This window comes from Capra hircus, chromosome 7 (genome assembly GCF_001704415.2).
Source record: "Capra hircus breed San Clemente chromosome 7, ASM170441v1, whole genome shotgun sequence".
NCBI classification, from domain to species: domain Eukaryota; kingdom Metazoa; phylum Chordata; class Mammalia; order Artiodactyla; family Bovidae; genus Capra; species Capra hircus.
Genome location: NC_030814.1, coordinates 27,131,243 through 27,144,928, shown reverse-complemented (window position 1 = coordinate 27,144,928; position 13,686 = coordinate 27,131,243). Strand labels below are relative to the sequence as shown.

Genomic DNA, 13,686 nt, shown 5'->3' with positions numbered 1-13,686 from the left:
CATGCTCTTTTTAAGACTGTTTACCCATAGAGGTCATTACAGAGTATTGAGTCGGGTTTCCTGAGCTGTACAGTAGGTCCTTATTAGTTATCTATTTTATGTATAATTATCTATTTTATATACATATGTATATCAATCCCAACCTCTCAATTTATCTCTCCCTCTTTTCTTCTCCCCTTGGTAACCATAAGTTTGTTTTCTACACACAAACTTATTTTAAATGTAATTCAAAGTGCATGCATGCTAAGTCGCTTCAGTCGTGTCTGACTGTTTGCAACCCAATGGACTGTAGTCTGCCAGGCTCCTCTGTCCATGGGATTCTCCAGGCAAGAATACTGGAGTGAGTTGCTATGCCCTTCTCCAGGGGATCCTCCAGACCCAGCGATCAAACCTGCCTCTTTCACGTCTCCTGCATTGGTAGGCAGATTCTTTACCACTAGAAATTAATTTTAAATATAATTCAAGAAAAGATTAATAAATTTGTATGCCCAGAGAGATATCATATTTGCCGTTGTCCCATAAATCTGAACCTATATTCCTTTCAGATGAAGGAAATGTGTCTCCACCAGTCTGGTCAACATTAGATGTGTTGTAAAAGCTGACAGTAAGCAAAGCATATTGGGAAAGCAGTACCCAAGTTGAGTCAGACAGACCCTGAACAAACTTGTCCCATATCACATTCTAGTTAAGAGTCTGGAAGCTGGGAAACTGCTTTCTTATTTATCAGTTCAGTTCAGTCACTCAGTCGTGTCCGACTCTTTGCGACCCCATGAATCGCAGCACGCCAGGCCTCCCTGTCCATCACCAACTCCCGGAGTTCACTCAAACTCGTCCATCGAGTCGATGATGCCATCCAGCCATCTCATCCTCTGTCATCCCCTTCTCCTCCTGCCCTCAGTCCCTCCCAGCATCAGAGTCTTTTCCAATGAGTCAACTCTTCACATGAGGTGGCCAAAGTACTGGAGTTTCAGCTTTAGCATCCAATATTATTTTCATCTCACTAAAGTTTGTTACTTTTGAATAGGCATAAGGACTATGTTTTTCATGTAATTGTTGCTTGATATGGAGGCTGCATTTTAAGGTGACAAAAAATTGAATGTAAACTGAAAAGTTCTGGGTGTTTAACATTTCTAAGGTCCAAGTTATTCCCAGTCTTGCTGGATCATTGTAAGAAATAATGCATACCAAGTACCTAGAATAGGGTTTCATCTATTATTGGTGCTAAAATAAAAGGCAAGTATCACTGTTCAGTTCAGTTCAGTTTAGTTGCTCAGTCGTGTTTGACCCTTTGCAACCCCCTGGTCTGCAGCATGCTAGGCTTCCCTGTCCATCACCAACTGAACAGGTTGCCATTCAACAATCTCATCCTCCATTGTCCCCTTCTCCTTCTACCTTCCATCTTTCCCAACATCAGGGTCTTTTCCAATGAGTCAGTTCTTTGCATGAGGTGGCCAAAGTACTGGAGTTTCAGCTTCAGCACCAGTCCTTCCAATGAATATTCAGAATTGATTTCCTTTAGCATTGAATTGTTTGATCTCCTTGTATTCCAAAGGACTCTGAGGAATCTCCTCCAACACCACAGTTCAAAAGCATCAATTCTTTGGCACTCAATTTTCTTTTAGTCCAATTCTCACATCCATTCATGACTACTGGAAAAACCATAGCCTTGACTAGACTGACCTTTGTTGGCAAAGTAATGTCGATGCTGTCTAGGTTGGTCATAGCTTCTCTTCCAAGGAGCAAGCATCTTTTAATTTCATGGCTGCAGTCACCATTTGCAGTGATTTTGGAGCCCCCCAAAATTAAGTCTGTCACTGTTTCCATTGTTTCCTCATCTATTTGCCATGAAGTGATGGGACTGGATGCCATGATCTTAGTTTTTTGAATGTTCAGCTTTAAGCCAACTTTTTCACTCTCCTCTTTCACTTTCATCAAGAGGCTCTTTAGTTTTTTGCTTTCTGCCAAAAGAGTGATGTCATTTGCATATCTAAGGTTATTGATTTTTTTCCCATGAATCTTGATTCCAGCTTGTGCTTCATCCAGTCTGGCATTTCTCATGATGCACTCTGCATATAAGTTAAATAAGCAGGGTGACAATATATAGCCTTGAAGTACTCCTTTTCCCAATTTGGAACCAGTCTGTTGTTCTGTGTTCCAAGTATCACTGCTGCTGCTGCTGCTGCTGCTGCTGCTGCTAAGTCGCTTCAGTCATGTCCGACTCTGTGCGACCCCATAGACAGTAGCCCACCAGGCTCCCTGTCCCTGGGATTCTCCAGGCAAGAATACTGGAGTGGGTTGCCATTTCCTCCTCCAATGCATGCAAGTGAAAAGTGAAACTAGTGAAAGGCAAAAGATATTTCTGGTTACATGTCATTGCTCAAACTAGAGAATCAATAGGAATTATCTAAAGATATAAATATAAAGGCAACCAGTAGAAAAACATCAGATCAATAAAATTCCTTTTACTTATCTGAACATTCATTAAAGAAACATTTTTAGTAAGATGTATTTTAAAAGCATTACCTTGTATATCAATATATAAAAATGTGATAAATGTTCCTATTAAAAAAACTTGCAGATCGGATCATAAAGCAAAACACAACTGTATGGTGCACATGAGAATCATATCTAAAGCAGAATTACTCAGGGAAGTTGAATGTAAAATGATGGGCATGGGTATATTGGATAAATAAAAAACAAATATAGCAAATATAACAATTCACATATATATCAATATATCAAAGAATTTGGATAAAACAATTTAATTCAATAAGACAGAAAGTAACTTTATAGCGATAAAAATATAAATGAAGGACTGAACCTTTTATTCCACTATAATCACAACTATATAAAAGTATATGTACACATAGGGTCTGGAAGAAAGTATGCAGATTAGAGTGCCGAGTTTATGATTTTTCTCTCTAGTTGTTGCACTGCCATTAATGCTGTTACAATTAACAATAATGCCATGGTTAAAATTTTTAAAATGAGCATTGATTTCGTATTTAGAAACCTAGGATACACGCTTGCACACTAAGTCATTTCAGTTGTGTCTGACTCTTTGCGACACTGTGGACAGTAGCCTGCCAGGTTCCTCTGTCTGTGGGATCCTCCAGGCAAGAATACTGGAGTGGGTTGCTATGCCCTCCTCTAGGGGATCTTCTTGACCCAGGGATCGAACCCGCATCTCTTGTCTCCTATATTGACAGGGGAGTTCTTTACCACTAGCACCACTGGAAAGTACTATTAATAGCACCAAATTCCTTAGATATATCTCATTGTCAAAGGAAAAACTATGCATATTTCTTGAAGAGAGACTTCGAGATAACACATATTTTCCACTCAAAGTGTAAAAATCTTTACCACCAAAATTATTTGAGCTAAATTGTTCAATAGGAATTGCTGAGCCCATTCTAATTCAATTGTGCTGTAATGGAGCCATCACTTTTATAGTATGCTTCAACAGTTATCTTTCCCTGCATTTTTACAGCAATATGAGAACTGGAGGCCAAACCAACCAGACAGCTTCTTTTCGACTGGAGAAGATTGTGTTGTGATTATATGGCATGAGAATGGCCAGTGGAATGACGTTCCCTGCAATTACCATCTCACCTACACCTGCAAGAAAGGAACAGGTAATGATTAACCCATCAATAATGTATACTTAATCTGCAGTTCAGTTATCAAGTAAATTCAGGACGAATAAACATCATTCTTTAAGACATAAGCTGGATGTCATATACAGCATCCTTATTGCTCTGGAACAGTTTACTTTCTCAATATAATTGAAAAGTTTGTTTTCAGAAATGTCTTCATTTTAGATTTCAAGTGCTTAAGATAATAATGTAACATTTATGCTAAAAAAAAAAAAAACCTGTCAGTATTTTTAAGAAAAACAACTGTCAGCCCCAAGCTCACAGATCCGTTAATTTTGATGAGGAAAGCATTAAAAAAATTAGTTGTCAAAAATTAAAAACTGGGATATACCATAAGATAATGTGAATTATTTTTTACTTACAAATAAAAAAGACCACTTAGTGCCATTTGGCTCATGTTCAGATTTATCAGTGGCTTAAAGTACTGCTACTAAAAAACACTGCCCTGCCTTGGTGGGGACTGTGGTTCCCACCTCATTGCGGTTCTCATTCAGACTTTCCCTCCTTTTTGGTTAAGCTCCTGGTCTTTATAGGCATTTGAGTTTTTCAATCAGTCCCTTAGAAGCTCAATCTATGCTCATAAACCACAGAACAAAAATACCATCCTTATATCTATTATGACTATTTTCAAGAAATGTTAAAACAAAAACATTTATAATGTAAATTCTAGAATGAGGAGAATTGCTTAGCTGACATTAACAGATAAAATTAAGAAAGCTGATTTTTCAGTATTTATCATTGACCAATATGTTTGAATTCTAAGCCACACTATGTAGACTTCTTCCTTGAAAAAAACAAGAATTGCATCACAATTTTTAAACCTGGTTACAATTGATAATGGTGTTAGGACATGCGTATTTAACTTCTAGACCCAGATTTTACCCACCTCAATTAAGAGTACAAAGTACAGATGCAAAATATAAAATTCATTTGACTTATTTTTTAATATAAAAATAATAAAACTAAAAATATATTCTCTATAGATATTTTAGAAAAGACTTAAACACCAGTGAGAAATTCTGTTAAAAGACAGAGAACAGTAATTTACACAAAGCTGAGTTGAAACTCAGCTGTTATCTGTGATTACTTCACTCTGCTATTCTCTTTTCTAAAATATAATTTATTCTGAATATCCTTTCTATGTGAGCAGCTTTCCTGACTATGTATGTTACTTTAGCACTTATGCCATTAAGCTTGTGAAAACAGCTGTTTTCCCTGCTGTTTCCCTGTTGTTCCCTAGTGTAAGAAGTCCTTAATGAACTGTCTGTCTTTATCCAAATGTCATGTTTGCCTTCTTAGATATCCAAATGCCCCTGGAGTCATACTTTTCAGTTTATGACCCAAACATTCTTTTATTTCCAGTGTTATTTTTCCCCATACTAGGGTATATTACAGCAGCATTATTGACGTTTTGTACTAGACAGTCCTTAGTTGTGGGGGGCTGTTCTGTGCCTTGCAGAATGTTTAGCATCATCTCTGCCCTCTATGGCCTCCCGGGTGGCTCAGTGGTAAAGAATCCACCTGCCAGTGCAGGAGATGCAAGAGACATGGGTTCGCTCCCTGGGTCAGGTATATCCCCTGGAGGAGGGAGTGGCAACCCACTCCAGTTATTCTTGCCTGGAAAATCCCACGGACAGAGGAGCCTGGTGGGCTATAGCTCATGGGATCACAAAGAGTCTGATACAACTAAGCAGCTGAACACGCAACACTTCCCTCTATGCACTGAATGCCAGAGGCATTCTCACCAACTCTACATCCTCCTCTGCTTTGTGACAGCCATCCACATCTCTAGCCATTGCCAACTATCCCTGGGGAAGCGGGAAGAGGAAGAAAACTGCCCCCGGTTGAAAACCACAGGCCTATATCTAAAAAGGATTCACAAAAGCAGCATCATGGTATACATTTCCCAATGGGGAAAGATTTACAAAACATTAGGTCTACTTCATTAAAGGAGGAAGAAACCAAAACAAAACAATTCATATATTTTATCTCCCTACTGTCTGATTTTTATTTATGTAAACTTAATTCTTTGTTAATCTTTACCCTGGGAAATTTTATGAATTTTATAAATGTCTATATAGACTCATTTCTCTTTACAGATAATTTATACATCTTTACAGACCTAGGTAGTTTTAATTAATTACAAAGAATAATTATATTATTTACAAAAGACGTATTAAAAAAAACAAACCTCAGTACATGCCATTCATGCATCTTTGGAGTGTTAATGCAGGTTTTTTCCAATCCCATCCATTTATCTCCAAATCCAGCCACAGATAATAACTTAATTCCCTTACTTTTCTCTTTAAAATGATCACTTATGCTTGTATCCGTAAGCAAATTGTTTAGTTCTGCACATTTTTGAACTTTAAGTTTGTGTTTTGTGCCTTGCTCTTTTTGTTCAGCATTGTGTTTGTCAGATTAATCCACATCATCCATGCATGTAGCTGTATTTCTTCATTGTTGCTGCTGTGTAGTATTACATTGTATGACGATATAACATTTTATTTATCAGTTCTACAAGTGGACATTTGGGTTATATTCAGTGTTTTTGCAGTTATAAACAATGTCACTATGCATATTCTTGAACTTGTTTATGGTAGATCTCTGCAAGTTTCCATAGGGTGTTTCTCCAGGAGTGAACTGCTGAGTCATAGGATATATATACCATCAAATTTACTAGAAAATGCCAAATTATTTTCCAAAGTGGTTATACCAATTTGCACTCCCACCAGCAATGTGTGAGGGGTCCTGTTACTCCACATCTTCTCCAACATTTGATCTTATCGGACTTTGAAATTTTTGCCAGTCTGGTGGGTATAAAATGTGATCTCTTCTGATTTAACTTGCATTGTCTTGGATGATTCTTTTTAGAAGTCTTTTCATATATGTATAGCTATTCTTTTGTAAGCTATCTGCTCATTTCTATTGCTTATTTTGAAAGATTGTTTGCTTCTCTTATATATATTGATTTGCAGGAGTTTTTTTTTGTTTGTTTGTTTTTGTTTTTAATGTCCTAGTTTCTAATCCCTTGATAATTGTATGTTGCAAATATCTACTCCTAGTTTGTAGCTTGTCTTTACCCTATGGCATTTTTTAATGAATAGAGCTGTTTATTTTGTTGAGTTTTCTTTTATGGTTTAAGCCTTTTTGTGTCGTAAGAAATTCTTACCTACCCTAACATTGGAAAGATATTCTATGTTGTTTGCTAAATGCTTTATAGTTTTATGTTTTACATTTGTATATGTGCACCATCTAGAATTGATCTCCCATGGACTCTCTGAGGTAGGGAAGCAAATACATTTTTTTTCCTTATGAATACCCAATTGTCCAAATGAAAAAAACTACCTTTTCGCTACTGCTCTGCCATGTTGCTCTGTCAAATATCCAGCGTATATATGTGGATCTGTTTCTAGTCTGTCCTTTCCTTGCCAATACCACACTCCTTGAATTATTTTAACTTCAAAATAAGTCTTCATTTATAGTTTTGGAAGAAATCTATACATTGCTTTCCTCTCAAATTTAAAGATAACTTTTAATTTGCCAGAATCAAGTATGAGTTATCTAATTTATATCACTGCTATCTCATTCTATCTGGTACTTACTGGTGTCTGGGCCCAAGTATAGACTTTCCATATTACAATAAAAGAAGTATAGATATGCAGATGGGGGTTGTCATTGAACTATATATAGTGTAGACTATTAATTGAACATAACATATTATAGAATTCTCAGGTTACCTTCTAGGAATTTGTGAAAGTGAAATATGTGCACAAATACTTCTAATTTCTTAGTTTTAGATAGTAGGATTTTATAAACTATTTTTAGGTTATGTCTATCTGAGACACAATTTCTTATGTGAATGAAAAAATATGCCTGGATTGTGTTTTATTAAAGACAATTCTGTTTGCTATGGGGTCAATACTTTCTAACTTGTGTTGTTAGGCAGAAGTAAATTAAAGAGCTAAATATTTAAGTTAAACCTACGTTTGTCACTGCAAAAGAATATGGTTGTAAAGAGCCTTCTGGATATGTAAATAAATTTAACATTCACAACCTTTTAATGGGCTTCCCAGGTAGCGCTAGTGGTAAAGAACCCGCCTGCCAATGCAGGAGACATAAGAGACACACAGTTTTCGATCCCTGAGTCAGGAAGATCCCCTGGAGGAGGGCATGACAATCCATGCTAGTATTCTTGCCTGGTTATTTTAGGATGTTGACATCTAAACATCTTGGTACCGAGGTTTCTGGTAACCATTCTCCCATTGACGATTTGCATTATTTCATAACAGACTATGACATACCCTTGTAGGCCTTATGATGGTATTCTTAAAGTAAACTATGGGTAGGAAATGTCATTTAGGGAAATTATATTGAAGTTAAGTTATATTTTTATTACAGCTATATAGCAAAACACAATCACTTAGAGTTAAATTAGTATATTTTTAAAGCAAGTACACTAATATGAGTAAAATTACAAATTAATACAAATGCAGTTGAATCAACTTTCCCACCTTCTTGAATTTCAAAATTACAAAGTTTTTTTTTTTTTTACTGTTATTTCCTTTTTACTATTTCTACCATTACTAAGTTTGTTGCTATTCAGAATTTTTCATTGTAGGTTAAAAATGATGGTTATATATTCTAAGATTTACTTTTACTTACCTTTCTTAAGAGTTAAAATTTATATATATAAGGTAATTACAAAACTGAGGCATGAATACTATGTCCTGACTTGCTCTGTCTCCATAGAGAAGACAGAAAGAGCAAATAAACATAATTGAACCTGGATATATTTTATTTACTGAAAAGTTCATATGTTAGAGCTATATTGTTATTATACATTGTAAATTTTTTCAGAGAAGTAGAAATAGTAATTAATTGTTACAAATCTATTATTATTTGAAGTGAAAAGTGAAAGTGAAAGTCACTCAGTCGCGTCCTACTCTTTGCGACCCTATGGACTATACAGTCCATGGAATTCTCCAGGCCAGAATACTGGAGTAGGTAGCCTTTCCCTTCTCCAGGGGGTTTTCCCAACCCAGGGATCGAACCCAGGTCTCCTGCATTGTGGTCATGTTCTTTACCAGCTGAGCTGCCAGGGTAGCCTGTTTGAAGTGAAGGTGAGTGGTAAATAAAACCACTGGGATAGAGACAAAACCAACAGGCCACAAGTGACATGAGACAGATGCCTTTTAATTTGGAATTTTTTCAGAAAACTAGCTCTTCCAAACAGACAGATGAATGTATAACCATATGCCCTATGGTTCCTTTAAAACACACACACACACACAATTCAAGATGACAGAATCTGAGATTCAAACCAGGCCCAAAGCCTCAGTGTTTCATTTTGTCTTGAAATTTTTCAATTTCTTAATCTAAATGATTACTGAAGGTACTTGATTGGGTAAAATAAAGAAGGAAAGAAAAAAGAGAAGAGTGTCTCATACTAATAGAAATATTTAGATTATTTGGAAATAACCCAATTTACTTTTCTTTAGTTGCTTGCGGCCAGCCCCCTGTTGTAGAAAATGCCAAGACCTTTGGAAAGATGAAACCTCGTTATGAAATCAACTCCTTGATTAGATATCACTGCAAAGATGGTTTCATTCAACGCCACCTTCCAACTATCCGTTGCCTAGGAAATGGAAGATGGGCTATGCCTAAAATTACCTGCCTGAACCGTAAGTGGTCCTTTAGAAAGAATGGACAACCATGCTATAACAAGTACTAGACACCCTCATTTTACGGCTACGGTATTGGTAGTTTAGGGTATGGAGCAAGTAATATTGTTGTGTTTTCTTTTCTTTCTTTCTTTCCTTCCATGTAGCATCTGCATACCAAAGGACTTATTCTCAGAAATATTTTAAAAATTCCTCATCAGCAAAGGACAATTCAATAAACACATCAAAACATGATCACCGTTGGAGCCGAAGGTGGCAAGAATCAAGGCGCTGATCCCTAAAATGGCAAACACATGTTTTCATCATTTCAGCCAAAGTCCTAACTTCCTGTGCCTTTCCTATCACCTCGAGAAGTATTATCAGTTGGTTTGGATTTTTGGAACACCATCCAGCCCAGTCATTTTGGGTTGCTGTGCTCCCAAAACATTTTAAGTGAAAGTATTGGCATTCAAAAAGAAAGCAAACAAAAGAAAGGAAAATGAGAGCAGAGTGGAACCATTTCCAGCCTAATTTCTTTAGTTTTCTATTCGCCTCCAGTGCAGACCATTTTATAATGTATACCAGCCTACTGTACTATTTAAAAAGCTCCATTTCAGCACCAATGGCAATGTAAATAAGATGATTTAATGTTGATTTTAATCCTGTATATAAAATAAAAAGTCACACGGAGTTCAAGCATATTTAATGATGATTACGGAGCCTTAGAGGTCTTTAATCATTGGTTCGGCTGCTTTTTGTAGTTTGTTTAGGCTGGAAATGGTTTTCCCTGCTCTTTGTCAGCAAGGCTGAAGACAGTTTTTGCTGGACAATTAACAAACACAAAATTTTGTAGGTCACTGTCCCATCTCCAGCACAGGTACAGTTGGTTTCCATGTGATGCTGAAGCCTGGCTAATGGGATCCCAACAAAACTAGAGACTGCAACATGGAACTCTTTATTTTATTTTTTATTTTTTTGCTGTGTTCCTTTTTTTTCACTTACAAGAAAGGCCTGAATGGAGGACTTTTTTATGACCAGGAGCATTTTCTAGGGGTCAAAGTGCTAATTATTAACTCAACTGGGTCTCCTTTTTAATGGCTTTCATAACACTAACTTGCAAGATTACAGATCAACACATTTCAAATGGATATAGACCTAGGGCTCTGGAGGGAGGGGGTTTGTTAAAACAACACACATTCAAAGAAAGAAATTTTGTATATATAACCATTTTAATCTTTTATAAAGTTTTGAATGTTCATGTATGAATGCTGCAGCTGTGAAGCATACATAAATAAATGAAGTAAGCCATACTGATTTAATTTATTGGATGTTATTTTCCCTCAAACCTGAACATTGACGTAGTTGGTAGTTATTTTTCGGTTTTAGCGTTTATACTCCCCTCACAGTTTGGAATCGTATAATCTAGGTACTCTCTCCCTGATTAAATAATGTGATGGATAGAATGCACTAAGTGTTTTATTATAAAGAAGAGTGAAAAAGTGTATAGCTTTCAGCAAATGGTGTTTGCCCATTCTAAGCAAGGAGCACATATATAGAGATAGTATGGGCATTGCTTCTTATTAGGTGGAGTGTATGTGTTAGAATTTCTCCCTATCTCTTCCCACTCCATTTTCTCCCCTTAATTTGAATAAAATGACTGCTAAAGATGACTTTGAATTATTATCTGCTTAATTTAATGTTTAAAGAAACCCTGTGATGGAAAGAAAGCATTTAGGTGTCTTTTCCTAATTTTAGTTTAGAATGATCTTGAGAGCTCAAGATAATAAATAAAATGCAAATAGAAAAAGAGCAGACCCAACAGGGATTCTTTTTCTCAAATCCTCTTTTGACTAGAAGGAGCCACAGTAGCCACAATCATACACACTGTCTTTAGGCAAGTTTCCTTGGTTGCTGTGTTAAATGTGATCAACCTTTGGGTGTTCTAGAGCACAGAAAAACTCTGTGTCTACCTATGAGGTTTTTATTTTTCCTCTTTCATTACAATGCACATAATACGTTCCTGTATTTATATTATAACATGTATAGTGTAAAATGTGAATGATTGTTTTTTTTTTTTGTGAATGAAAATCTAAAATCTTTGTAACTTTTTTATACCTGCTTTTGTTTCACCAAAGAAACCTAAAATCCTTCTTTTACTATACTGTGACTGGTCTGGTTATTTACATTTTTTAATATTTACACTTATTTATTTACATATTTATAACTTTAAATCCTAATGTGCACCAACATTTTTACATTCTAGATCTATCATGGAATACAAGCTGCTGGCTTGGATGAAATGATTTTGTGGCTAGCAGAGAGATGATTATAAATGTCCCTGCAAAAATTGGAGATAGTAATTCTGATAATGTTTACAACTGCATTCTTAGGCATTGATCTCAAAGATGAAAGAAACATGCAATAGGAAAAGTGATAGGCCACACTTACACAATTCTTCCTATTAACCAGGCCAAGTGTTTCATGCGCATCATCTCCCAACAAGCCCAAGAGAGAGGCTGTTCCTGTCTGATTGATGAGGGAACAGCATAGAGAATTTGTCATTTGTCCCCAGTTGCATAGCTTGTTTGTAGAGGATGTATGTCATCTTTACAACCTGCATGATACTCTCAATAAAAACATAAAATAATATATTCTCAGTTGTTAAACATTCAGGAGGTTAATTTACTGGCTAGAAGATCGTATCTAACAAAACAATCAGAAGATGTCACAAACACCAAGTTCCTATCCATCCAGATATTCATTCATCCCTTTATTTTTATTCATTCACTATTACTAAATACTTACTATGTATTAGGCACTGGACTAGGCCCTGGAGATTCTACAGTGAGCAAGCTACACAGGTTTCTGCCAATGTAAGTTTTTTTATACTGAATGCATCTCATGTGAGTTACAGTCAATTCTATTCAATATATTTACTGATGCTGTGAAAGAACAAATCCATTGTATATTCTGCAGTTGTATAGAAGATATCATAAGGACAAAGGTGAGTGGAAAATTATTTTGAGGTTTCTTTCTTGGAATGTCAAAAATACATGGGAAGGCATGATTAGACGCAGGAGAGATACTTTGCCTTGTTGAGCTTGTCCTTTTAATGTGCTGTCATATCTATACAGACCTTTAAAGAGAAATTACCCCAGGGAGTGTGTAAGTATGTGGCACAGTGGTCCACCTCTCCGTGCCAACGCAGGGGACTCAAGAGACGTGGATTTGATTCCTGGGTTGGGAAGATCCCTTGGAGGAGGAAATGGCAACCCACTCCAGTATTCTTGCCTGAAGAATTTCATGGACAGAGGAGCCTGGCAGGCTATAGTCCATGGGGTCACAAGAGTCAGACACGACTGGGTGATGGAGCACAAGCACACATACACCCTTATTAAATGTTTATAAATAAATTTTTATTGATCTAGGTACAAATAATAGAGGCTATGAGATGTTCCATTACCTATAATACTAGGACAAAGTGAGAAGTTTAAGGAGACTCAGCACTACTCAATATCAGCCAGAGGCGGTTTTCTATTCATTTCTAAAAACTGGGTTGTGTATCAGGGGAAGAATGTGCCCCTACCATAAGGAGCTATGTAAGAAGAGGCGGTCTTATGGGGTAGCTGAAATAGAAGAGATATGAGAGGTTGTGTAGGGAGGAATGTTGTTCAGTTGCTAAGTCCTTTCTGCTCTGCAACCCCCTGGACTGTAGCCAGTCAGGCTCCTCTGTCCCTGGAGTTTTCCAGGCAAGAATACTGGAGTGGGTTGCCATTTCTTTCCCCAGAGGATCCTCCTGACTCAGGGATCAAATTTGTATCTCCTGCATTGGCAGGTGGATGCTTTACCACTGCACCACCAGGGAAGCCCCATAGGGAGAAATACATCATTTGGATGTGATAGCAACTTTGCTGATCTTAAGTGAATTTTCAATTACAGAACAGAAAGTAAGAAGTGGATTAGCCTTGAGCTAATTGTCCAGAAGGCATATATCATGCAAACCTAAGTTATTGAGTTTGGAAACGGACAGAAAAGAATATAATAGGTTGCCAAAAAGTGCAGAGTTGCTTTCATGAATGGGCTATACATGAATGTCTCCCAAGCAAGGAAATCTCCAAGAGGAAATATATCTTAGATAAAAGCAAAAGATGTTACTATCAAGTGGTTAAAGCCTCGACGATAGCTTCAACATGTTTTATTGTGTTTCTTTTAATTTTTCCTAGTATTACAAATGCGGAGAAGGCAATGGCAACCCACTCCAGTACTCTTGCCTGGAAAATTCCATGGACGGAGGAGCCTGGTGGGCTGCAGTCCATGGTGTCGCTAAGAGTCTGGCACGACTGAGCCACTTCACTTTCACTTTTCAC

The 13,686-nt window shown here is 36.8% G+C and overlaps 1 protein-coding gene across 3 annotated transcripts in view; it reads left to right on the top strand.

Moving 5' to 3' along the window:
* Positions 1-11,475, top strand: part of VCAN (versican) — a 120,048-nt gene extending 108,573 nt beyond the window's left edge. For all 3 annotated transcript variants that reach the window (XM_005683395.3, XM_018050052.1, XM_018050053.1), the window contains 3 exons: positions 3,491-3,635; positions 9,158-9,340; positions 9,487-11,475. In XM_005683395.3, the coding sequence (XP_005683452.2) occupies positions 3,491-3,635; positions 9,158-9,340; positions 9,487-9,614 (456 nt within the window). In that variant the 3' untranslated portion in view covers positions 9,615-11,475. The remainder of the gene's footprint in view (positions 1-3,490; positions 3,636-9,157; positions 9,341-9,486) is intronic.